A 27800-nucleotide genomic window follows, 5' to 3' on the forward strand; every position below is an offset into this window, starting at 1 on the left:
AGAATCCCACCTCTGACTAGAGCCAAGCATAATACAGGCAGGCAGTGAGTCAGCATCTGTTACATAAACTCTGCCAATGCACCTCAGTCCTTACTCACATTAACCCCCAAAACGACAGTCCTGGGACTCTCCTGAGCAGACTTGCAAAACGTTTAGAAACGGAAAATGTGCGCTATGATCTAGGCCAAGAATACAAATTCATTTTAATTTGTGACCTACTCTAGATTTGAACCTCTCTCCCCCCACAGTTTTTAAAGGATGGTGCACTAACCCACCATTCTGCCTTGGTCATCATATGGAAAGTGTTTTAATTTTGCCTCTTAATTAAAATGAAAATTAATACATCTTTTTACCATGCTACGGCAAGTACTAAAATAAATGCCTCCAATATCTGCAAGCGGTATTATATATTTGCTTTCATAACTAGGTTGATGTTATTCAACACTCATCTGTTACTTATTTTTTCTCTGCATGGAAGGAGTTGCTCTGGCAGAATAGATACAGTAAAGCCCTTCCTTGCATCCTGCAATACAGACAGTAATGGTATAGGCGTAGAAGAGGAGAAAGGTTTGAAAGTCTGGAGCTCTAAGCGGGTGGGGGGGGAGAGGAGAGAGAGAGACACACACGAGGAGATTTTTGTTAAAAGGCAGAGACAAGAAGTAACTTGTATATTTGTTTGGTTTTCTTTTATGCAATAAAGACTCATTTTTACTGGCCTGATAATAACAGACACTAAAAATCCAAACTTCCTTGTGCAGTTTCTTTGCCTATGGTGTAGAGTCAGCCAATTTGCAGCCAGCAATCAAATAACCTGCTTAGCACTCTCTAACAAAACAAACTACTACAGGGGTGGCTGTGTTTGGCTCTCTCTCTGCAGCCTCAAGGACTAGCTGATTTTTCCTACCTTCTTCACCCATTTCACTACATTCTTTTCAATTCTATATAAAATATGGTCAGAATAGTCTTTGCAAGTAGGTAACACTATAGTCATGTGCCAAGGTGGCTAACTCTACCAGGGATAAAGAAGAAAAGACTGTGAAAGTGCCCTTGTACCCAACCATGTTTTGCTGGAGAAAATGGACTATGCCATCATGGATTGAAAATATGTTTGTCACTAACAATTCTTCTTACCTGCTATACAACCATGTGACTGCTTAACATGATGAAACCAGAGAGAAGGGAGGTACAACATCTCACCAGCTTTCACTGTGCACCGCAAAGGCCTTGCCTGGGCATACTCTGGGTATTGTTCAAGATCTGGATTTAAAGGATCCAGTGGAATCCATGGCACCTGCAAGGAGAAGAGTATGTTGTACGTGCAGCATTTAACAAGATATAAAATGTTAGGGTCCCCCAGAAAATGGAGTTGTTAAACAAAAAATTCACTTACTGAACTTGTAAATAAAATGTACCAGAAAATATATAGTTGTAAATCCTGTAAAATCCACTTTACCATATTACAAGAATGCTTCTTTCTATAAGACATGGTGATGGATCCTTACATTTACCAGGTACTAACTGCAGACTCTGTTTAGGGCATAGGAAAAGGGATCTGATTGTTTGTGACAGAGGTTACATGGCAGGGAATGGACCTGGGATAGAAAATGGACAGGGGGGAAAGCGCGTACCTGAAGGATTGCTGAATGAAGACAGACATGGTTAGCCTATTGGTAGGAAGTATGAAGGCCAACAAAAGCAGAAGATAAGTTGAGCATGGGTAACCTACAATTTTTGGGTGATACAGACATGCCAAAATCGAGGAAAGAAGTGGGACCTCTAAACACTGAGGATGGGGTGGAGATTAGAGATAATCTAGGCATGGTCCAACACCTAAATGAATACTGTGCCTCAGATTTTTGTCGGAAACGAGGAGTTTAGGAGTAGTGCCAGGGTGGCTAATGGAAACAAGGATATAGAAGTAGAAATTACCACATCTGTGGTGGAAGTTAAACTCAATCAGCTTAATGGGACCAAATCAGGGGTCTCAGATAGTTCCTTTAATATTCTTGAATGGAGGTTGACATATAAAATTGCAGGACCAATGACAAGTATTTTTAATGAATATGTAAGATTGGGGCTTGTACCCTACGACTGGAGAATTGGTAATATATCACTTGTTTCCCAGATCACTCTTTCCCCTTTCTTAAAAATTATAGGCTTATTAGTTTAACCTAAATTGAATGCAAGGTCTTGGAACAAATTTTGAAAGATAGTTAAGGACACAGAGGTAAACAGCAACTGGGATAAAATACATCAGGGTTTTACAAAAGGTAGATAGTGCCAGACCAACCCGATGTCTTTCTTTGAGAAGATAACTGATTTTTTTAGCCAAAGGAAATGCAGATCTAATCTTTATGGATTTCAATAAGGCATTTGATACAGTTCTACATGGGAAATTAGTTAAAGTATTAGAAGATGGGGATTAATATGAGAACTGAAAGGTGAATAAGGAACGAAATTGCAAGCCCATTAGTAAGAATTTTTTATTAATCTGTAAACTCAGGGGTTGTACCGTATGACTGGAGAATTGCCAACAAAGTTCCTATTTTTAAGAAAGGAAAAAAAAGCAATTCGGGTAACTACAGGCCTGTTAGTTTGACAGCTGTAGTATGCAAGGTCTTGGAAAAAATTCTGAAGGAGAAAGTAGTTAAGGACATTGAGGCCAATGGTAATTGGGACAAAATACAACATGGTTTTACAAAAGGTAGATCATGCCAAACCAACCTGATCTCGTTCTTTGAGAAGGTAACAGATTTTTTAGACAAAGGAAATGCCTTACTGAAATTGAGGTAAATTAGATCCACTGCATTTGATACGGTTCCACATGGGGAATTATTAGCTAAATTGGAAAAGATGGGGATCAACATGAAAATTGAAAGGTGGAAAAGGAACTGATTAAAGGAGAGACTACGACAGGTCACACTGAAAGGTGAACTGTCAGGCTGGAAGGAGGTTATAGTGGAGTTCCTCAGGGATCGGTTTTGGGACCAATCTTATTTAATCATTTTGTTACTGACCTTGGCACAAAAAGTGGGAATGTGCTAATAAAGTTTGCCAATGACACAAAGCTGGGAGGTATTGCCAATACAGAGAAGGACGGGGATATCATACAGGAAGATCTGGATGACCTTGTAAACTAGAGTAATAGTAGTAGGATGAAATTTAATAGTGATAAGTGCAAGGTCATGCATTTAGGGATTAATAACAAAAAAATTTGTTATAAGCTGGGGATGCATCACTTGGAAGTAACAGGGGAGAAGAAGGACCTCGGAGTATTGATCGATCACAGAATGACTGTGAGCCGCCAATGTGATATGCCATGAAAAAACCTAATGCAGTCTTGGGATGTATCAGGTGAGGCATTTCCAGTAGAGATAAGGAGGCGTTAGTACTGCTTTACAAGGCACTGGTGAGACCTCATCTGGAATAGTGTGTGCAGTTCTGGTCTCCCATGTTTAAGAAGGATGAATTCATGTTGGATCATATTAAAGAAGTTCTGTATTAAAATCGCAAATGAGTTTGATTCCCCATAGTTTAAATTCCAGGGTATTACTAATTAAGAGATCTCTTGGTTTTTGGTACTGTTTCTCTCCTTCTGTGTGTAAAACTTGCAAGCTGCTAATTGCGTTAGTACATTCTAAGACAGAGTCTGTTCTCAAAGTAATTCACACAGAGAGAGGCTCAAAGCAATACTCTGTAACAACAGAAACAGCACCCAGAGACTCCCCGCCCCTTTGTTGTATTAACAATTGTGATTAAAATAGAGCTAGAGGATGTATGTGGATGGATGCTTGGCGTGGATAATAACTGAATGATCAGGGAGGTGCCAGTCTAAGAATCCAGTGTCCATCGGCTGAAGAAGGCGTCAAGTGGAAATAACCAGAGGACCCCCAGAGGGCAGACCGGAATCCACCCAACAGCCTCAAGAATGGGAGAACCAAAGAACAAGATAATATCTAGCAGCACGGAGCCGTCAGGAATGTGCTATCTGCTGATTGATTCAGCAACAGCATGATGAAGCAATTCCCACAGACTGGCATAGGAAGAAATTCCTATAAAAACAGACTCTAAAAAGTGAGAACTTTGGGGGCTCTGATTCTGCAAACCAACTTCCAGGAGCATCAGATGAGCATCTGACAAGGCCCTGCTCCCTCCTCATGTCCAGGCCACCTGGCCAGTGGCTTGGCATGAGCAACTCTAAGGCTGGTAACTATGATAACAACCTTGCAGAATGTGTGTGTGTGTGTGTGTGTGTGTGTGTGTGTGTGTGTGTGTGTGTGAATATGAGATTGAATGGAATGTTATAGCTGTAACTAACTGCTTACTATGATTCTTTCTGTATTCACAATAAATGTGGTATTTTGCCTTTTTCCCTTTAATAAGATCCTGCTGGTTTTTAATTTATTGGTATAACATTCAAACTGGAACAGGTGCAGAGAAGGGCTACTAGGATGATCCGAGGAATGGAAAACCTGGCTTATGAAAGGAGACTCAAAGAGCTTGGCTTGTTTAGCTTAACCAAAAGAAGACTGAGGGGAGATGATTGCTCCCTATAAATATATCAGAGGGATAAATACCAGGGAAGGAGAGGAATTATTTAAGCTCAGTACCAATGTCGACACAAGAACAAATGGATATAAACTGGCCACCAGGAAGTTTAGACTTGAAATTAGACAAAGGTTTCTAACCATCAGAGGAGTGAAGTTCTGGAACAGCCTTCCAAGGGGAGTAGTGGGGGCAAAAGACATATCTGGCTTCAAGACTAAGCTTGATAAGTTTATGGAGGAGATGGTATGATGGGATAGCCTAATTTTGGAAATTAATTGATCTTTGACTATTAGCGGTAAATATACCCAATGGCCTGTGATGGGATGTTAGATGGGGTGGGATCTGAGTTACTACAGAGAATTCTTCCCAGGGGACTGGTTGGTGGGTCTTGTCGACATACTCAGAGTTCAAATGACTGCCATATTTGGGGTCGGGAAGGAATTTCTCCCCCAGCTCAGATTGGCAAAGACTCTGGGGGTTTTTCGCCTTCCTCTGCAGCATGGGACATCTTGTCTCACTTGGTGATTTAAACTAGAGTAAATCGTGGATTCGCTGTAATGTGAAGTCTTTAAATCATGATTTGAGGACTTCACTAACTCAACCAGAGGTTATGGTTCTATTACAGGATGGACTTGGTGAAGTTCTGCGGCCTGTGATGTGTAGGAGGTCAGACTACATGATTACAATAGTGCCTTTTGGCTTTAAAAATCTATGAATTTAGAGCAACTGTATAATTTTATAACTGTAATCTTTATCCCTTCTTATCCTCCTTTTCCTAATGTCTAAAATTGAATTGTAAGCTCTATGTACTTATTAGCCTGCATTACCAGGATATCTAAACACTTCCTAATCTTTCACATATTTTCCCTCAACACCTCTGTGTATTACTACTGAAGTATTACTATCCTCATTTTACAGCTGAAGAACTGAGGTGCAAAGAGGCTGAGTGACTTCCCCAAGGTCACATAGAATGCCTATGGTGGAACAGGAAACTGACCCAAGCCCCCCAATCCCAGGCTAACACCCTAAGCACTGGGCCATACTTCCCCTCTTTGGGACAGGGATCTAGTATTTGTATATGTTTTGTATGGTGTCTCCTTTCAATCATTCTGACCAAATAATAATTACTACTATAAATAAAAAATGGTTTATAAAGATAACTACTATGTTTATAGCACCAGAACATTTTTTCTAGGATGAAATTCACCCCTCTGCAGAGGGCCAACACAATGTATGCACAGCAGTGAAATTCACCCTTGATGAGCTAAATTCCTTTATCTGGTATTATTTAAAAAGACTTTTAATGGACCTGTTTGTGTTCAGCGCACAGAAGACATTATTTTGAAAGGCTATTCCTTTAACAGCTATTGATTTCAATGGTTCCCAGTTTGCAGTTAGAGAGTCATCTTAGAAACAGGACATACTCAAATAATAACCACAGAAACTTGCAAGGGGTCACAGGGCACAGTGGAATACCTGAAACTACTTTTGACTAATTTTTTTTTAAATTGACAGCTTGACAAGTTGATGGTGTTCTTTTAATACAAAGATGTCATAAGTACCTTGTCTGCAGCCTTTTCATCCACAACCTGAAATGAACCATCTTCTGATATGCAATACGTCGCAGGTAGGTAGAGCTCTGAAAATGTAGAGCATGGAAAAGGTTAAATGGCATTAATCTCAATAATAAATAGAGTCCTAGTGACATAGTACATGACACTTTCAAGATGGACTCAAAGATTAAGATACCACCACACAACCACCATTTCCAGTTTTCTTCCCTCTGCTTCCTTCTTCCCTTTGTTCATTCCGTGACACATGTCCTTCAATTTCTGTCCTCCCTATTACCAGCTCTGCACTCCTCTATCACAATGTTCTCCAATGCCTCCCTTTTCTAGGGCTCTGTCCTCTCTTCCTTCAAATGAATTATTTTTTCCTTTTCCTCAACACACATATGCCTACCTTCTCTTGATCCTACTTTGTTCCAATTACCATCCCACTTCCCTTTTCCAAGTCACAACTTCTCCCCTATCTTACCCAGTATCCTATTCTCTGTCCTTTCTGCTTTGGTCATTCTACCAAGAGAGCTTTCATTGGAGTTCTTAATGACCTGTGGCTAATCTTTCACTTCTGGTTTTATCTTATTTGGCTTATCAGCCATTTCAGAAAACCTGGGCTTCTCTTCTTTCATTGCTTCTGCACATGTGGTTTTCTGATTCTGCAGTCCAATGATGATTGCACTTTTGCTGATCTTTAGATATTATGATAATATATAAAAATAACACACACAAACTGGTATTAGTCCTTCATTAGAGTTACAAATCTAAAAGCTCAAAAGTCAGGGAGTAAAAAAAATTAAGGTTCTTGTGAACAGGTTCACATAGCCCATCTTATATACCATATGTTGTGCACATTAATATTTATGTTAAATGTATACTTGTAAAAGTAACATAGAAATAGGAAATAAAAGCTATGGGTATTCTGGTCAAGCTAATGTTAGTATAAGAACCTTATTGTGTTCTTTGTTAGATTTCAGCATTTACATTTGTAACTTTAATTTTTCATTAATGTACATATTTGTATTTAATTTCCCTGCTTTTTTCCAGAAAGAAAGAGAATCAGCAGAAGGAATCAAGAACTACTGCACATGAGGATCCTGGAAGCTTCACCACAGAGGAGATATTTTAATAATTCTAAAGCTGGAGGAATTCCAGCCAGTCCGACACTTAGAGCACAGATCCAGGTGCCAGATCCTCAGCTAGTATAAATCAGAGTAACTCCACTGAAGTCAATAATTTATACCAGCTCAGGATCCAGCCCCAAGAATAGAGATCTCTACTACTCCACATAGTAAGTATTTGGTAATAGATTTCTATTCACATTGCAAAATGTAACACTGAAAATGTTATCAGAACGTTATTCCTGTCTCTACCTTTCATTAATTTGGACACTTCTCTTTACACATTTATACACATTCTCAAGCATGTACCATAGGGGATGAAGGGGCGGTCACTTGGTGGATGCAGTAGAAAATGTTTCTCGCCGGAAATCACACAGTACAAGTTCTCGTAGTGATCTTTATGTACTAAAATTGAGAAAGAAGAAAAGCACCACATCACAAATTGTAGCAAACTGAAAGTGACAGCTCTTATTGGCAGTGGTAGGCAGCTTCTTCCTCTTGTGGCCAGAGGAGAAAGAAATAATAATGAAATAATAGTTCATATGTACGCAGCACTTTTCATCCAAAAGGATTCCAAACTACTTCACCAGCAACATACAGAGAGCAATACAGAAAAACAGTCACTTCTGGGGTGGAACCTGGCAAGCAACCTGCACAGAAACACATTGATCAACAGTTTGAGGGCAGGCAGGAATTTTGGCTAGTGTCTCCGCTTATGAACATGTCCCGAGATCTGCAGTGTCCAAGGAGAGCAGACATTACCTCATTTTTTAAAAGTCTCATCCAAAATACCGCCCCACAGAGCAAATTGCAAGGTACTCAATCTACCTCAGAAGAATACAGGGCTGAGTCAACAATTCCAGGAACTGAAACTGTGATTCCAGAGAGTAAATGTATTTCAAATTTGATGACTACACCACTAAACCATCCATTTCTGCTCTGCTCTAAACTCAAAATCTCGCAGAAAGGAGATGGCTAGGACAAAAAAAAGAGAAAAACAGGAGCCGCCATACCACCTCAGACCAGTGATCTAGCAAGTCCAATATTCAACGTACTGTATGGGAGTTGCTAATAAACTTCAGAAGAGGAGGAAAATACCCATAATGTTATTAATTGTGCAAAGTTCTACTAGGGAAGGGAGAATCCTACCTGACCTTTACAGCAATTAGCCTGAGTTATGAAGCATGAGACTGAAATTTGATTGCTTTACTTTATACCCAGGTGCAAGATTTATAGGACAGAAACTTTCAGTATTCCACCTGAAACAATAAGCCAGATGCACATACAGATACAGCAGCCAAGTGCTGGGACAAGGTGGGTAGGAAGAAAGATCATTACATATGAAGACGACAGTTAACGTATAACCTATCCATTAGGATTCCACAAAGAGACCTACCCACCTTACCCCTCAAAACAAGTATGTCAAAATCTGAGCTGAGGGCACATACAAGACCTGACAGCATTATATGCTACGCACAGGATGTCACAGCAGCAGACTCGCCAAGCCAGAAATTCACAGCATCGGGCTTCTTTCCTGCAAGGGGAGGAAGAGGAAGTGATTTTTAACAGAAAATTAATTTGAATGTTATGTTTAAAGAGCTGCAGATGAAGATTTTTCCGCCAACTCAGTTTGTTTATATTCTCCACCCACCTCAGTAAATATGTCAGCCTTGATCTCTAATAGCTAATAATTAGGAGCTCCTTCTAGATTGAAGGCTGTCGCAGAGACCCACCATACTAACTGATGGAGCATTATTCATCCCCAAGGCTGTGCTTTTGACCTTCAGCTCACATTTTCTGGAGACCTGGTTCCCCAATACATAGCTCAAATCACAAAACAGCACTTCATGTACCAAAACCCCAAAGGGATCAGGAGAACCACATTAAAAGGAATGAATTATGCTCTAGCAGGAGAGTCGACTGTAACGAATAATCCTTTACTACCATAAGCAAGCACCTTCAACCGCACAAGGGGCAGAAAGGCAATATTAAAGCAGCATTCTAGAGTATTGTCTATAATAGGCTTTAAAAAAAAAATTCCACTTTTGCTATCACTTTAGTTCCACAGGTGGTAGCAACACCCTGAATAACAGTGTAGACAGGGCCCCAGGAAGCCGCCAACCTTTTTGCCACTTGTGGATGAAAATTATGTATATTAATACAATAGCACAGTTTCACACTCTATGAACCTGCTAAGCAAGCAAGCATTTTGGAGTCCTCCAATCCACAGGGCAAGGTTAAGCTATTTTACGACCCCTCTCCTTCCTGAGTTGACAAAGCCATACTAACCTGTGCCAATTAGAAAGATAACAAAAATATTTGGCATGTAAACATCACAGAAGTTTAAAGTGCTATATAAAGTATTCACTGATTGCAGGGGGTGTTTACCGAGTGCCTCACTCATCCACGGTACCTCAGGCTCCACATCACCTAAAAGTTCAGGGAACTCCTCAGTCAGGTTTGAACACTGCTTCTGCACATAGAACACACTTGGAGAGATCACTTTCTTCTCCACAATGTCCAAGAAGTTGCTGAAAAGCATGTGCCGCTCCTCTGGCATGACAAACCGGTCCTGATAAACAGCATCAGCATAACCATTTGGCGTCACTGCCACACTCACCATCTTGGAGCCTGCTACCTTCCTGCAAAATATATCTGAGGTTCAGAGCCAATTGAGGAATCTACAAACATGTACTTTAGACAATTTTTTAAAATCACAATTTGCTGTGTGGATGTACTGAGAAATCCTCTCTCTTGGACACAGAAGTTTCAATTACTGAATTATTTCATGTCCACACCTGGGTTTTTTGTTAGTTTGCTTTTTGTTTTTTAAAAACAAGAGGTGCTTAGGTTTTGGGTTTTTTTTAATAATCATAACTAATGCCACCAGGGCCAATTGAGGCAATGCTGCCAAACCTACAGCCACAGAAAACCCACCCCAATCAGAATAGGATGAAATGCCAGCACGTTTCTGCTCATGCACCACAGTTCACAAGGTGTGCAGCACTGACTGCTTTGTGCTGAATGAGTGCTTTAGTGAAAATCTGATTCTGCTGGGGAACCAAGACATCACTATCTATTGCAGCCCTGACTGGGGCACTCTGCACGTTCCTCCTGTTTAACAAGAAGCTCGGAAATACTATTTCCCTATCTCTCTCTCTCCCCACACACAAGTTCTGGCACACAAAACCAAATCTCCCATATCCTTTAATGGAACTAAGTACAGTACAGTAGTTGGGGGAAGAAAGTAACTTCTGAATTTTGGGTGCTGCAGCTGGGATGCCCAACAGAAGTCTTCACATAGGATTCCAGGTTCATTTGAGCCAGTCTTATCAATAATTTAAAAAACCGAACAAGAAGCTCTCTTCTGATGGTTTGTAATGTTCAGCTGAGCTACTGCCTAGCTTCAAAGTGGATTCCTACCTGAGATAAGTTAACGTCCACTTCTTCAGAGCTGGCCAGTGACCGAAGGCATTCTGAATTATACATGGTTTGTTTGGACACACCCATTCCCGATAAAATTCCAGCGGAGACAGAAGGCTATCTAGGTATGGCACAGATTCCGTCAGTCCCAACTCTGCCCAGACAAAGAAAAAAATCAATCTTACAGAAGTCTTGAAAGCAGTTCAAGCCACTTTAAACCATCTCTACACTGTACTAATCCATTTTAAAACAAGTTAGAAAGTTTCTCCAGTGTAGACAGGACCATGGAGACTACACATCCCTACATTCAGTGCTCCAGCTTAGAACTGGTCATGCTCTATGCTGGAACCTGTAGTCTCCAGGGGTCAAAACCCTACATATTGATGAGGTGGTCTTCACTGTCAGACTCAGCACATGCAAAGCCACACAACTGGCCACAACTTGTTTCAGCCTATTGGTTGCTGTGATTCATCTCCCACGTGATAATACTTCATACAGACAAAAGATTAAAAGAAGGAAACAGCACCAATAGTGAGGCTCATGCAACAAAGATGCCTAGAGATAGCCTCACCTTCTGAAACATTCAGCACCTCTCATCAGATGACTTTCATTTAGGTTCCTACATGTAATTTAGAGACCTGACTTTAAGGCCATTTTGCAAACTGGGTGCCTAAAAATCATTAATGTCTACACAAATAAATATATAATACATGCTCTGCTGGCAAACAAATCTTTAGTGTTTTTTTTTTTTTATTTTAGAGATTACACTAAACCAAAGGCAGAACATAGGAGAACCATCTCTAAACACAATGTTTTTCAAAGTTTCCCACATGGGGCCATTGGATCTTTATCAGTAACCAGCAACGGATTCTTTTAACCGTTGGATTTGTGCACTGCTTTGTTTCTCCACAAAGTACGACAAAGGCCCAAAGCGGTTCTCCGCACGTCCTTCTTTGCTAAGTTTGTACCTTTGGTGGCATCAGGAATGTACAGTCTGGCCTTCCCTGATTTTGCTGCAAGACTCGGGGGGCGGGGCTCGGGGAGGTTTATTACTGGCTCTCCCACCCTCGCTACCGGGCCAAGGGCTGTCCATAGCCTCACAGAGCCAGGGGGTTAGAAGGGACCGCAACGGTCCCCGAGTTCTTCACTAACGGTCTTTCTCCAGCGTGTCTGCTGGGCACTGGCGTGAAGGGAGGGGAACAGACAAACCCCACAGCTGCCACGCGCTGGGACTCAAACCCCTTCCCCGCGCTGGGCGGGGCGGCTCCCCTTCCCTCGCCTTGCGGGCGCCACAGAGCCCGTCCCTCTCAAGCCCCCGAGGCGAGGCGAGGCGCGGACACGCCCCTCCCCCTGCGCAGGGACCCCGGGATCGCGCCACCAGGGAGCTCCCAGCCCCCCCGCTCTCAGGCCGGTGGCAGCCAATCAGGGCCCACCTCGCTCGCGCTCACCCCTGGCCTCCGCCGGGAATGCCGCCAGGCACCTCCGCACCGCCCGCAGCGCCGGCACCTCCTCTTCCCCACCCGCACCCGCACCCGCACCCGCACCCGCCATCCCTAGGCAGCCACGGCCGCCAGCCGGCCAGACTGACGTCACCCCTGACGTAGTCACGCACCTCGACGCAACGTGCCGCTAGGCGGCTAATGAGCATGCCCAGTAACATCTGCTGAAGCCGCTGCCCTCGCTCTGCCCTTACTTGGGATTCCACGTGCTCAAGGGGGCAGGTCGGGGCGGAGTCTGCGCAGGGCCAAGTGAGCGCGCGCGCGGGTCAAACAGCTGGAGGCCGGGGAAGGGCCGGGGCCAAGGGGCGGGTGCCGGGTTTGGGGATGGGCTGCCAGGCAGGGGCAAAGGGGATAAAGTTACCCCAGCTGGGGTAAGCCTTCTGCCCTGGCTGCAAAAGTAGGGCGCATCTCAGCACCAGGTTCCCAGGGTGGGGTTGTTAACGGCGAGGTGCAGCCTCTTGCTTTGGATTGAGCTGCTAAAGGAGATCGGTCTGCGTGATGTGTTTTACATGCGGCCTCACCCTTGAAAATTAGAATTGTCACACGTGATTGTACTAGTGTCAGAGGGGTAGCCGGCCCTGGTACTCTGGATCTGTAAAAGCGGCAAAGAGTCCTGGGGCACCTTATAGACTAACAGACGGATTAGCGCATAAGCTTTTGTGGGTGAATACCCCCTTTGTCAGATGCATGCATCTGACGAAGTGGGCATTCACCCAGGAAAGCTTATGCTCCAATACGTCCGTTAGTCTATAAGGTGCCCCAGGACTCTTTGCTGTGGTTGTACTAGTGTTTAAACGAAATCCCGTAGCAGTTCCTATACCCGCATAAAGCCCCACAGGCATTCGCTGAGCTGAGCTACTGTTCCGCTTGTCTGAACCGAACAGCCTTGTCCTTATAATCCACCACAGACTGTGGGTTCACTTATTTACTTTTTCAAATGTTGTTTTTATTGCTGCCTCTTAGCCCTTCATTTACCTCTGTTAACACTGTGAAGAGGGAGGTTATTGTGCTATTTAACTTATATTTTTGATAGCAAATAATCATTGAAAATATTAATAGTTGCTTGCTAATAGCCTCTGCAGTGACAGCTCATCGTGTTTCCACTATAATGCTTCCTGGTTATATTGCCAGAGTAGTTTTTAATTCTACGCCTACATTTTTGGGAGAAGTTTCTTCTACACAAATGTATTCTTTGGGATCATATGACATCAAGGCTGACTGATTTCCTTAGTTAATGTCAAAACTTCTCCAGTTTCATTTGATCCACCAACAGGGATTACCTTTGTCAATTGTTATTTTTCCTCTCTATCAAGCACCCTAGTGCTTTTTCACGTCACCACTTGTACGTAGAACTTGGTTCCTAAATATTCATTCCAGGCGTGATTTTTAAAAGTTGAAAGCTCCTGGATGCTTTTGAAAATCCTGCTAGTCACCTAAAGACCTTCAAAAATCTGGTTCTAAGGGCAATCTTGCATGAAATCTTTCTCAGAGGCAAATTTCTATTGTAATTTTTATTAAATATAGGTGCACAACCCCAAAATAGCTTAAGAACCACGAGAAATCAAAAATCATGAGTTATGCATCCAAAAGTAATTAAATTAATAATAAACAAATACATTGTTTTTTTTTTAATTTGCCATTTTGTTTCTGAGCCTTTAGGGCACACTAGCTTCATACTTTTGCTGTTACCTTGCCCAAAGAATCCACATATGCCTAAAACGGTTGTACATTCCTGTAACATTCAATACCATTTTGGACTTTTCCAGTAACATGTGAATCCCCCCCTTGCTTTGTAATTGAAAACTTATTAAAAATCCTTATTTCTGTAAGTAACTCCCCATCCTGTGACGTGCACACCATGATCTTATTACTACTTTGTATTTGTTGGCCGGGTGAGCATAGTGCTGACCTCACCTAGTTTGCCTTTTGGTGAAACTAAAGTGCCTTGTCCCCACTATGTTTTTACAGTGGGATAGTTAATGCATGTTAGGTTTCAGAGTAGCAGCCGTGTTAGTCTGTATTCGCAAAAAGAAAAGGAGTACTTGTGGCACCTTAGAGACTAACAAATTTATTTGAGCATAAGCTTTCGTGAGCTACAGCTCACTTCATCGGATGCATGTCAAGGTTCCTTCCCCATTCTGAACGCTAGGGTACAGATGTGGGGACCTGCATGAAAAACCCCCTAAGCTTATTTTTACCAGCTTAGATTAAAACTTCCCCAAGGTACAAACTACTTTACCTTTTGCCCTTGGACTTTATTGCTGCCACCACCAATCGTCTAACAAATATATAACAGGGAAAGAGCCCGCTTGGAAACGTCTTTCCCCCCAAAATCCTCCCAAACCCTACACCCCCTTTCCTGGGGAAGGCTTGATAAAAATCCTCACCAATTTGCATAGGTGACCACAGACCCAAACCCTTGGATCTTAAGAACAATGAAAAAGCAATCACGTTCTTAAAAGAAGAATTTTAATTGAAGAAAAAGTAAAAGAATCACCTCTGTAAAATCAGGATGGTAAATCCCTTACAGGGTAATCAGATTCAAAACATAGAGAATCCCTCTAGGCCAAACCTTAAGTTACAAAAAGACACAAAAACAGGAATATACATTCCATTCAGCACAACTTATTTTATCAGCCATTTAAACAAAACAGAATCTAACGCATATCTAGCTAGATTACTTACTAAGTTCTAAGACTCCATTCCTTTTCTGTTCCTGGCAAAAGCATCACACAGACAGAGAGAACCTTTGTCCCCCCCGCAGCTTTGAAAGTATCTTGTCTCCTCATTGGTCATTTTGGTCAGGTGCAAGTGAGGTTATCCTAACTTCTTAACCCTTTACAGGTGAGAGGATTTTTCCTCTGGCTAGGAGGGATTTTAAAGGGGTTTACCCTTCCCTTTATATTTATGACACGCCCCCCAAATCACAGATAGGGTAGAACACTGACTGTGATTTCTTCCTGGAGCGCTAGGAGAAAACAGAGTTAATAAGACACATGTATCTCTAAATATACTACCAAGTATATAAAGACTAGCAATATTTTCCACATCTCAAGGACAATTTTAACCAGTTGATTCTGGGAAACTTTCATGGGATAGTACATCAGCCACTTTGTTAGAAGCTCCTGAGATGTGTTGGATGTCGAAATCAAAATCTTGGAGAGCTAAACTCCACCGAATAAGTTTTTTGTTATTTCCCGTGGCGGTATGAAGCCACTGTAGCGCAGCATGGTCGGTTTGCAGGTGGAAACGCCGTCCCCAAACATATGGGCGTAGCTTTTCCAGAGCATAGACAATGGCGTAAGCTGTAGCTCACGAAAGCTTATGCTCAAATAAATTTGTTAGTCTCTAAGGTGCCACAAGTACTCCTTTTCTCAATGCATGTTAGTTATCCTACAGTAAAATCTCACATTTTCTTAGCACTGAGGACACAGACTATAATGCTGACTTAGATGTTAAATGAACTATTATTATTAATAGCTTGACAATGCTGATACCAATTGGGTGGCTAACATTGCTCCTTCACCATTAATGGTATTTGCAGCTGAATGCCCCCTGCCCCACCCATTTGTGTGGGAGTCATGGAAAACTAGTTAAAATATTTTAAACTCAAGGAATTAAGAGGCTCCCCCCCCCCCCTTAACTTCTTTTGTTCCCTTCCCTTCCCTTATTAAGGGCTTGGCTACATGGAGGGACACTAAAGGTGTGAAATTAAGGCACTATAACTTATGTGCATTAACTCTCTTTGGATATAGCTACACAGCAAAGAAAAAGCCATGGGTGGCCCATGCCAGCCAACATGGGCTTGGGCTGTGGGGTTGTTTCATTGCTGTGTAGAGTTCCAGGCTCAGGCTGGAGCCCGAGCTCTGGGCTGGGCTGGGTGGGAGGATCCTTGAGCTCAGAAGTCTACACAGCAATGAAACAACCCCGCAGCCCAAGCCCCGCAAGCCCGATTAGGCTGGCACAGGCCAGCCATGGGGTTTTTCTTTACTGTGTAGACATACCCTACGCAGATACTCTCATTCAGAAGTAAAGTTGGTTTCGTTTTGGCAATGTCAGTCAGAGTGACCCTAGAAGACTGCAGGAGTCCTTCCCCCAAACACCGTTAACCACTGAGGCCTAGACCTGTCTTTTTAAGTATTCTAGAATTGAGGTGTTACCCACATTTGATGTTTTAAGTCCAAAGAGAAGGAGCAAAGCAGTGGAGCACTCAACTTCCGTGAGTGATACCCTGTGTAGAAAAGCCTTTGCAATATTTCACCAGGTATCAGTTTTGGCCTGACAAAGTTTCAATACCTGAGTTAAGGTTAACATTTAATGTGATCTTGCTCCTTCTCTCTGCTCTGTGCTGGTCAGGACAGCTTTCATGAGCAGGAAAATGAAGGCCTGATAGCATCATGGTAGGTCCTGCAGTGCATGCAGACAGGGTGGATTTGATTTAAATCAAATTGATTTAACTCATGATTTAAATCACTAGTCAGGAAGACTCGATTTAATCATGGATTTCTACATAAAAGTGCATTCTTGTTGCTTGTTATAACCTTAATACATATTCTTCACAGCTCAGTGATAGATGTAGGTTTGTTTTTTAGAAGGTACACACTATACATTTTAAGTGATTTATTTTGAAAACTTTTCAGATTAGTTTTACAGCTATATCAGAAAATGAATGATTGGTTGGTTATTTCATTTACCAAACGTAACTGAAGCAGATATTTATGAAGTCATTGGGAGTTGAACTATCTCCAGTTCAACAGGTTAATCATTAATATTTGGAGGATTTTCTTGCCATGCTGTATTAGGAGGAGAACATCACCAGACAGACATTTAAATTGTTTTATTTAACTAAAACAACGTTATGTATTCTGGATTTTTTTCTTCAACAGCAAACATAATATTTTAACAAAACAAGCATATGAATTTTTGAATTTAGTTACACATTCAAGTTTTTTAAAATCAGGTTTGTTTTTGTTAAAATTGTTTTTAAACTAAAATAGTTAAATGAAATATTTAAAAAACAAATTAAATCGACTATGTCAGCCAGGTCCACATGAGAAACTTAAAATATTGGCTTCTGCAGCTAACTCAGTCGTCGTCACCTTCATTTTCCTGTTTGTTCATAATCTGGGAAAGAAAAACAAGCTTTCCTGATTTTTCAGGTCCCAAACAATTTCTCAGTTTGGAATGAATTAGTCCAAAGGAAGAAAATATTCTTTCTACACCGGCAGAAGAAGCTACTGTTGTTAAAAGTGAGATTATCACTTCAACAGTCTCTGAATCCAAGTGCTTAAGTGACTTCCACCACTTCACTGGTGTGACTTTCTTTAAAACATCATCATCAAACATATATTTCTTGAATGGTTCACCCTTAGCTCTGAAGTTTATTAGAGTTGGCATTATGGAGGGATGATTGCTGGATGTCCAGGTCATAGCCAACTCCTCTTCTTCAACAGTTAAGGTTTGACTCTGGTACCGAGTATTGAGAATATCTGCAAGAAAATGAGCGGGAGATAGTGCTTGTCCCTTTCATTTTTTTAATGCTTGTAATTTAACTGTGTCATTGCATATTTCTCTTTTTAAGATCTCACTCCATTCCTTCCAAATTTCTATAGTGTCAGCAATAAAACAGCTATTTCCCTGCATTGTGTTCAAGGCTACAGAAATAGGCTTCAGTGTACTCAGCATGTGTTCAACATTTCTCTTAAGCTCAATGTTGAGAACTTTGGCTGTGACAGTGTCATTTATTTTTTCACGATTTTGTTCACAAACTGTTATCAGATTAGGCCAGTTCTTGATCTAGTGCTCAACACAGTCCACTACTGAGTTCCATCACACGTCTTGTGGGAGCGTTAGCTTGGTTCCTCCCACTTTTTTCGGAGGAGCTGCTCCAAAGTGGTTGTTACGGAAGTATTTTGCAATTTCAACGTTTTATTTCTGGAACACTGAAGTCTTTGGCTAGGAAATGCATCAAATGAGCAGTGCAACTGTATGTTGATAGCTTGGGACTCTCTTCACTCTCTTCTAAATAAATTCTTCTCATCTTGGATACATTTGCAGCATTGTCTGTGACCAAGCTGCGTATTAGATATATGAATTTTTTTTTCACAGTTTGTTATAGTTTTTACTGCTACTTCTTGTAAGTATTCTGCTGTGTGCGCATTTCCTGATGTATCAATTGTTTCTGTAAGGAAAACATTCCTACTTCTATTGTCACACAAGCACATACAACAGGATCATTGATAGGAACATTGCTCCACCCATCAAGACTCAGGTTAACAATTTTACCCTCTAGACCTTTTGCACACTGCTTAATTTCTCTTTCATAAACATTATTCAGCAATTTTCCCATGACATCTGCTCTGTTGGGTGGTCTGTATCCTGGTCTTAATGACTGAACCATGTTAACCAAGTGTGGGTTCTCAATCATACGGAAAGGAGAGTTTGTTGCATAAACAAACGGGGCAATTTTTTCATCAATTACCTCTTTTTGCAAACTGCTGGTTCTTACCACAAACTTTTCTCTGGTTGTTTCTGGAAGATGAATTTTTTTTTCCTTTTGCTACAGGTGATATACTGTGGCTATGTGACATATATGATGTGACAAACACTATCATTGGCAGATAACTCTGAAGCTATAGAAAATGATGGTGATCTTGAAGGTGGATAGTCTTTGAATCCTGTATGTTGAGGATGGATTCTCCTAAACAAAATAAGTCAATGCAGTTATTTAATTAGTATTACCATACTGCTCATTTAGTATTACTCATTGCATTCACTGACACTTAGTACTACTTTTAAGGTGAAATTGTAAAAGGAAGATCTGCCTATTTCAGCTATTTATTTTTATCACAACTGCATCTAAAATGAGAGTACCATAGAATAACAACTATATTTTTTGCTCAAACATGAGAATTCAAGAATAGTCCAGAAGGAAGACAGGCAGTCCTTAAGAAAGAAGTATGAAATTAAAAAGTTTACCAACCTGAAGATCCTGCATGTTGAGACATGTTCCTTTCATCATCTTCAACGCAGCTTCCTCCTGAGAAGGAACACTTCTCATGATGTTGTTTCATTCGGACAACCAGACCTTGCATTTCTTTGTTGCACTGTTTGCACGCATGCCTGTTTGACCCTCAGGTAGAGGAACTTCATTAAAAAATATTCCCAAACTGGGTCTCTTTTACGGCCTGTTGCCATTATAGATTTTCCCTTCTGTGAGAGAATGGTATGGTAAATCTCAAATCAATGAAGGCGACACTCAGGAAGACCTCAAGACTTCTGGAATATGCTGCTCAGAGAGTTTCACTTTTGTTTCTACTGCCTGTCCCTCCCTTCTCACATTTGTCTCCAGACTTCTTCTCATTGTCCAGATCTATTCTACCCCCAACAATCTTCTATTCTTTGAACTTTTTGAAACTTTGCACTTTTAGAGAGAGGTAAGGGATTGACTCTCTGTATATGAATTTACAGAGGGACAATAGGATTGAGGTCTGTTATTTCTTACCTCTCTATATTATTTATTTAAAAACATTTTTGCTAACAAGCATGTTATCTCTGGAGAGACAACTCCACAGTTTGAGAACTGCAAAACTAAGCATCTCTGATGGTATCTTCTAGACTGAGCACTGAGTCCCATTGAGTAGATAGAAAGATTAACCTAAATAATCTATACAGAAGCCCCTGGAACCACATAAAATTGGGTCCCTAATCCATGAACTATTGGAACTCATTTACAAAACTTTTCTTAAACATTACACGAATATATTGTCTCATACTATAGAATTAGAATTTATAATCCCTACTCCATGATGAGATATCTTTGAGCTATAATGTATCTTAAAACTATTTTTAAATTGGTTTTTTCCTCAAAAAGCATTTTATCAAAAAAAAATCCCATTTAAATAAAAAAATTTAAAAAAACAAACACAAACGTTGATTTTTATCCCCTCTGCATGCAGAGGTTGTTAGCAAGAGCGTGCACATGTGTGCTGTGAGGGATGTTTTTACTGACAACACTGAGAAATGGCTTGAGAAGAAAGAGGGTGCTAACATTCTGATGAAGAAGATTTGAAGAAACCAGGCACGTACACTACATATTGTGGCCACATTATAGAGACGTAGGGCTAGATTCACAAAGGTTTAGGTATCTAAGTCCCAATTTTAAGCTCCTTTGCAATTCCCAAAACTCCCACCAAACCTTTTAGGCACCTAAACTTACTCAGCACCTGCATTTTCAGGGTACAAGTTACTTAGGCACCTAAGTTTTTGCCTCTGGGCATGCACACAGCTGCCTTACTGTCGGCACCTGGATTCCTACCTTCCACCTAAGCCCCAGAGCAATTTACACACCAAGAAAGAGGGGGGCAAATGCCTATCTTGTCTATGGGGCCGGATTAGGGTTGCCAACTTTCTACTCACACAAAACCGAACACCCTTGCCTTGCCCCACCCCTTTTCTGAGGCCCTGCCCCCGCTCACTCCATCCCCACTCCCTCTGTCGCTCGCTCTCCTCACCCTCACTCACTCATTTTCACTGGGCTGACTCAGGGTTGGGGTGTGGGAGGGGGCTCCGGGCTGTGGGGTGGATCCAAGGGGTTCCGAGTATGGGAGGGGGCTCCAGGCTGAGGCAGGGGGTTGGGGTGTGGGCACGGTGACCAGATGTCCCGATTTTATAGGGACAGTCCTGATATTTGGGGCTTTTTCTTATATAGGTGCCTATTACTCCCCACCTCCTGTCCCGATTTTTCACACTTGCTATCTGGTCACTCTAGGTGTGGGAGGGGGTACGGGCTCTGGCCTGGGGGTGCAGGTTCCAGGGTGGAGCCAGAAATGAGGAGTTCACGATGTGGGAGGGGGCTCTGGCATGGAGTTGGGGTGTGGGGGGTGAGGACTCCAGCTGGGGGTGCGGGCTCAGGTGTGGGGCTGAGGAGTTCAGAGTGCGGGAAGGGGCTGGGGCAGAGAGTTGGGGGCGGGGGGCAGCGTCTGGCTGGGGATGAGGGATTAGGTGTGCAGCAGGGGGCTCCAGGCTGGGGATGAGGGGTTCAGAGTGTGGGAGGATGTGAGGACTCCAGCTGGGGGTGCAGGCTCTGGGGTGGGGCTGAGGATGAACGGTTTGGGGTGTAGGAGGGTCCTCCAGGCTGGGGTCAAGGGGTTCAGAGGGTGGGAGGAGGATCAGGGCTGGAGCAGGGTGTTTGGGTTGTGGGGGGGGGGGGGCCAGGGGTGCAGGCTCTGGGTGGCGCTTACCTCAGGTGGCTCCAGGAAGCAGCGGCATGTTCCCCCTCCAGCTCCTATGTGGAGGTGGGGCCAGGCGGCTCTGCGTGCTGCCCCGTCCGCAGGCACCACCCCCGCAGGTCCCATTGGCTGCGGTTCCTGGCCAACGTGAGCTGCAGAGCCGGCACTTGGGTCGGGGGCAGCGCATGGAGCCCCCTGGCTGCCCCTATGCATAGGAGATAAAGGGGGAATATGCCACTACTTCTGGGAGCCATGTGGAGCCATGGCAACCAGGGAACCTGCCTTAGCCCCACTGCGATGCTGACTGGACTTTTAATAGCCCAGTCAGCAGTGCTGACTGGAGCCACCAGGGTCCCTTTTTGACTGGGCATTCCAGTTGAAAACCAGATACCTGGCGATCCAGCAGGTGAGCTGAGAATCAGGTCCAATTTAAAATCTGGCAGGAGGAGGACATGGTGTCACCCCCGATAACTTCTATCCCAGTGGTTAGAGAGCAAGGTTGGGATGTGGGAGACTCAGGCTCAATTCCCCCATCAGGCAGAGTAGGAGAAAGGATTTGAACAGGAGTCTCCCCAATCCCAGGTGAGTGCTCTAACCACTAGGCTGCAAGGTAGGCAGCAGCACCTCTTCCTCGGGCTGTTTTGCGTGGAGTTAGGCACCTCCCTAGCTCATTCTCACAAGGGGTCAGACTAAATGATAGTCCTGGTCCCTTCTGGCCATAAACTCTATTAAAGATGGGTTTGTAACAAATTATCACATTTTTATTGAAACTGTTTAAGACACAGAGTACAAATGAATACAGAGTTAAAAACAGGCCCCAGACGGGTGCCTCACAGTGCAAAAATCCCACAAACATAAAACAGTTTTTTCCCAAATAATTAAAAAAAAAGACATTTTAAAGATTTAATTTGTTTTTACCTAAAGCCAAAGTATAAAAAAAACACACATTCATAAATAAAGATTTTGTTTTTGTGTTTTTAAAACTGTGGAGGAAAAAAGGTAGTGTTGAAAAACACGGGTAAAGAGTTCTTTGTCTGGTGCCTATGGCATAACTAAGACATGCAGAGTGGACATGGCTTGTTCCTAAAATTGCTGCCCCATGCATCTTTGTCCATGCTTTACAGCAGGTTACCCACACGAATATGCAGTCCAATCCGGTACATTATTTACAACAAGCAATCCGGAATTCTGGACATCCTAGTCTTATCTACATCTGCTCAACAGCACTCCAGGGCTGCAAGAAGTCTTGTGTTTTTGTTTTTTTCTTCTAAATGAGGTTTTTATCATTTAATTTCCGGGACACTGCACCCCAAGTGGAAAAAACTTACAAATGCAGGAGTATACCAACAGCGTTTAAATACCTCCTCTTCTGTTTTTGATTTTTAAAATGTACTTTAAAATTGAAAGTTCATACTGTTTCAACTCCTTTGGAGAAATATACTGCTTCCTCAGAGATTTGATGAGTGAGGAGAGTGCTAAAAGACCTGCCCCAACCTTTACTTGGGAGATTCCTCAGAAAGGAGACTACCTGAGAGAGAAAGTGAAAGAAATGCAGGCTCATGTAAGAGCACCAGCTGTGCGTCTCAATGTTCGGCCAAAAACATGAGTTGGCTTTAGAGGGAACTAAACACAAAGGGTTTGCTGTCTTGTCAGATTCAAGTACTTTCCACGGCACCACCCTGTTCACAGGTCTTTGTGCATTGTCCTAAGAGCTCCCTCAGGAAAAGTAACACAAGCTACATCAAGATGAGAAGAAAAAACTATTGTCATTTCAACCAGGAACATCCTGATAGAAGGGATGGCGTTTACGCAAAGAGGACAGAGTGGAAGGCCCAAATTCTTTAAAAGTTTTTGCTAAACAATAATTTCCTTTAATACGTTACATCTGCACACACACAAATCTATAAGGGGTCCAGGCTCCAAAATTGCCTCCTCCCACAATCTTCTTCACTTGCCAGCCACCAATCATTGTTCAGGGTTTCTCCTGCCAGACCATGGAATGACCTATGATGTACATGCAGGTCAAATGTAAGCAGTGCGGCCTGCAGCTACCAACTGCACTATCTTGTTGAGGACTTTATGCTCCCTTTGTTCTCAAAACTGGAATTTTTCAGCACACTTCCTACTGCCAGCAATGGGAAATCATGAGGGAATTGCCATATATATCTATATATCTACTGAATCAAGTTTTCTCTCTGCAACACTTTCTCCCTTCACCCCTTCTCACCACCAAACTTGGGATATCACTTTGATTTATAGGTCTTTAGCTTCACAACTCCTCTTAATGCTAAATCTTAAGCAAATGGTTGAGGTTACATATCTTAGCCTTCCCACACCTTCTAAGAAACAGCTGTTTACATGGGAGCAGGTGGGGAAAAAAGGGGCTCAATAAAAAGGCATTAAACAAAACAACTACCCCACCTATTCTTTAATTCACACCTCTAAACTCAGTCCTGGTTCTACTTCCCTGAAGCCCTGCCTCTGCTGCACTACATCTTTCATACCCCGTCAAGGCCTTTATTGGCCAGCCTATGTTCTTGAAGCCAAGCCTATTTCTATTCCTAACACTATTCTCCTGGAGGCCCTGACTCTGCTTTCTAATTATTTTAAAGCTAAACACTCCACAGATTCCCCGCCCCCGCCCGCCGATCTACTTGCTTGAGCCTGCCCCTACCACAATTCTAACTAGACACTTGCCCCGTTTGCTGTTTTCCCACCTACACCCAGGACCCAGGCAAAGTCCACATCCAGCACGCACAAAAATCCTATTCATCTTTTATTTTTAAAAACTCACTCTCTGTGAATTACTCTGAGGGAGCCGTATCTGACACTACTGTGAATCCTGATAGCTGCTGCTTTTCACCTACGACCGTCCGAGGTACGCCATGGATTGGATTACTGTATCTAACAGGAATAGCTTTGGGGCATATTCTATTCATTCCAACCATCTGCTCTGCAGCATTCTTTCCAATCCGGTGTCACCACCTCATACTTTAAATACAAATAATAATAAAATGGAATCAATTCTACAGGGGAAGGCATATAAAGAACCCTCAAACCACTATTGCCAGTACCAGAAGATGCCTGGGTTGAAGGTACTGCTATTTTACCTGAGTGTCTGTGCCCCAGTACCAGCAAGAAACCTCCTGCGGACTGGCACATACGTTTTCACAGTCTGAAAGTGAAGGGAGAATAGCTGGTTGACCCACACAGTCAGCCTGACCCAGACTATCCCCAGCAGAGAACCAACAGGATTGCCATCTCACATTCCATTCGTGAGCATCCCTGCCCCCTCCACCTAAGGAAGTTCCCAGAGATCTTCACTTCATTCCTATGCAAACAGCTCCTTTCCATTTGCCATAGATGCTGCCCACAAAATCCCAGCTCACCATACCCTTCAGCACAACACAATGGTGGGAGGGGACTAGAAGCCCAGCAATCTGAGGTTTAAACCTTGAAGTACAGTATAACTCTATTGAACTAGAGGTCAGAGAGGACACTTGAAACGTTTGGACAGATAGAGTCAGATGACAGGAGGAACCAGCTGAAAGGCTCTGAAAGGGCTTCCTGCACCTGAAGTCGCCAATTCTGTAGCTCAACGAACTGATGGCTAGCCAGCAAGCTGAGAAATGGCTGCCTTGCAAGTCCCCAGCCCTGGAGTTCAACAAACAGATGGGCCAGCTGGCCCCAGACCAGCCAGTCATGTAGAGAAAAGGCTGCACCACAGGTCCCCCAGCCCCAGAGTGCAGCAAACCAATGGGCCAGCTGGCCCCAGACCAGCCAGTCATGTAGAGGAAAGGCCGCACTGCAGGTCCCCCAGCCCCGGAGTGCAGCAAACAGATGGGCCAGCTGGCCCCCCGACCAGCCAGTCATGTAGAGGAAAGGCTGCACTGCAGGTCCCCAGTTCCCAAGTGCAGCGAAGAAAAGCCAGCCCCATTCTAGAGAACCACAAGACCAGAATGATGGCCAGCTTGCCCCAAAGCAACTACAGAAAAATCTACTTCAAGTCCATGACCATGGAACACATCTTTGGAGGCTGGCCAGCTTTAAAGGACCTTTGCTGATGCCAGCCAACATTTATATCCAGGGCTAGGCTAGATACTAGAGTGTCACACCCTGGGACTGTTCTGCTCTATGTTTTTTTTAAGAGGAAGACTGAAGGCAGAGAAAGAAAATGGAATAATCTCCCTGGGTAGCCACCTGCTTTGATATGGATTCCCCTACACCACATCCTATTTTACTAGCTTACTGATACTGATCAATAGCAACACTGGATACTTGTAAGCCATGACAATAAATACATTACTGCCAGCTTGAAGAAGTCTGATAAGGCAAGAAGGCTATTGCACACACAATCTCACAGGGGCAAGGTTTTCTATTTCTCCATCAAGAGACGCATGAAGGGGTAGGGAAAGGATGGGGATAGTTACATCCCACAATATCCGATACTGGCTGCTCAGCACTCCCCGGAGATCATTTTCTGTAGTCCGTTAGAAAATGTAAATTATTCTCTGCTCCCCTGGAAGGTTAAGAATATTCTGTTTTCCTGGTAGAGACAGTGAAACCTATTGACGGTCTTTCCTACCAGAACAATGAAAGCATCAAAGTGGAAGGGAGCAGCAGTTGCATGGGTGATCACTCTGATCGAGGGCTTCACTCAAAGAGATGGAGGCCTTGCCTCCCACTTAACTTCTCCCAATAAAATCATTCACCTCCAACTCACCCCCTTCACCACAGTCTCATTAGAATCAAGAGATCAGTATCCAATTCCACTCTCAGAACATGGCTAAAAGGAATTTTGTAGCTGTCTTTTCATTTTCCTACATTATTTCAACCTTTTTCTTTTTAATGTTTGATGAAAACCCAATCTCAAGTATTTGAGCACAGATAAAATGCCAAAGCTCATTTAAAAAGCCACAATGTTCTTGTTACATAATCCCCACAACTTGATCCAAGGGGTAGCAAATCCTCCCCCCTCAGAGGAGAGTGGAGGTAAATTATATCCCAGACGGTCTTTGAAACAAAAGGAAAAGCCAACAGGGTCGTCATCACAACAGCAGGATTACTGCAGGAAACAAGCCAGGGATGGGAAAAGGAAGATCAGCAAGAGAGGTTGCAGCAGAGAAGACCAATTTGGTAATTGCACAGACACTCCAGCCTGCCTCCGCTGTTAGGGGTTACTATAATACAGAGATTGTGTCTCGCGGGGATACGGCAAAGGAGAAAAAAATTGTTTGTTTGAAAAGGGAAGGAAATGGCCACCAAATACTCGTGAAAAGGTTAGCGCAAACGTCAGAAAAATAAATTAATAAATAGAACGTTTAAAAGTCTGCCTTTGGATTCTGATGAAGCCCTGGGAGGGAGTGATTGGCTTCATCCAGGCCCCTTTTGTTAGTCAGCAGTTCAGAGCTTCTTGGGCAAACTGAATTTATGTTTTGTTCTTATGGGAGATGCCAAACATCTAGCTATGGACAGATTTCCAAACAACTTCTCTACACTCCTCTTTCCAGGCTGTGTTCACAAACTGGAAGGTGAAGAGTATTGGGGAAAGTTATTAAAACTGTGGCCAGCACATTGCTAAAAACTAGGAGACACCTGTTCTATGGGGCTGAGAAGATCAGTTTAAAAAGGTCTCTCCCTCCATAGACCAGGGTGGCGACAGCACTTGTCTGAGGCTTCCACTGTGGTGGTCCTCCTGGGATTATTTCTATGGAGCTATCAGTTTTACTCAAAAAGTGTTTTTTCTGACCGCCACCCCTTCAGAGTTTTTTGTCCATGCGCCGTTCCACAGCTTGTAGTAACAGCTCCGAGTACTGTTCCAGCAAAGCCAGAGTCTGCTCATCCCCAAAACGCCTAGGACTGGACAGGGCAGCACCACTTCCCTCATTCAGCGACCTAATGGCATCGTGTGGCTTCACCAGCACCTTCTTGGCCCTTTGGAGCTCTTCTCCTTCCTTCAGGGAGTCCAGTTCTTTCTTCATCACGGAGAACGTTTCCGTTAGGAGGCCAGCAATCTTATCTTTGTCAGTAGAAGACTCCATGTCCATGGATACCTGAGAATTGAAAAAATGCAGTTAGTATTTAAACAAGACAAAAAGAAGGTGTTCTCAACCCTTTAGGGCCATTGAGAGCCATAAATGTGTCTAAGCAAAGGGTACAATACACTGCTCTAAGTGTAGGGTCTGCCTTAAAGTGGTATTGGAGGGTGCATGTGTGCTCACATAAAGAGCCCAGCTCCTACTGCATATCATATTTGCTAATCCTTTCCCTGGGCATTAAAGGATTTAAGAGAAAAATCAGAGGATAATAAAACTTAATATTTCAATCGTGCTTTATATTTGAAGCCCTGTATAAATATTAACTGATCCTTTCCATACCCCTGCGAGGGAGTTAATTTTTACCCTCAGTTTACCGAGGGGA

At 42.9% G+C, this 27800-nt stretch overlaps 2 protein-coding genes across 2 annotated transcripts in view; both read right to left on the reverse strand.

The window, feature by feature from the left end:
• The window catches only part of LOC141989761 (cytosolic phospholipase A2 beta-like), a 98949-nt gene extending 86747 nt beyond the window's left edge, over window positions 1-12202 (reverse strand). The window contains exons 1-6 of the mRNA XM_074956683.1: window positions 12085-12202; window positions 10652-10805; window positions 9617-9870; window positions 8706-8762; window positions 7538-7633; window positions 6111-6187 (exon numbers count right to left, since the gene is read on the reverse strand). Of these exons, the coding sequence (XP_074812784.1) occupies window positions 6111-6187; window positions 7538-7633; window positions 8706-8762; window positions 9617-9870; window positions 10652-10805; window positions 12085-12202 (756 nt within the window). The remainder of the gene's footprint in view (window positions 1-6110; window positions 6188-7537; window positions 7634-8705; window positions 8763-9616; window positions 9871-10651; window positions 10806-12084) is intronic.
• A 10646-nt stretch (window positions 12203-22848) lies between these two features.
• MAPKBP1 (mitogen-activated protein kinase binding protein 1) overlaps window positions 22849-27800 on the reverse strand; it is a 122428-nt gene continuing 117476 nt past the window's right edge. The window contains exon 32 of the mRNA XM_074955662.1: window positions 22849-27433. Coding sequence (XP_074811763.1) covers window positions 27140-27433 — 294 coding nt within the window. The 3' untranslated portion in view covers window positions 22849-27139. The remainder of the gene's footprint in view (window positions 27434-27800) is intronic.

Source organism: Natator depressus, chromosome 6 (genome assembly GCF_965152275.1).
Source record: "Natator depressus isolate rNatDep1 chromosome 6, rNatDep2.hap1, whole genome shotgun sequence".
Classification (NCBI taxonomy): domain Eukaryota; kingdom Metazoa; phylum Chordata; order Testudines; family Cheloniidae; genus Natator; species Natator depressus.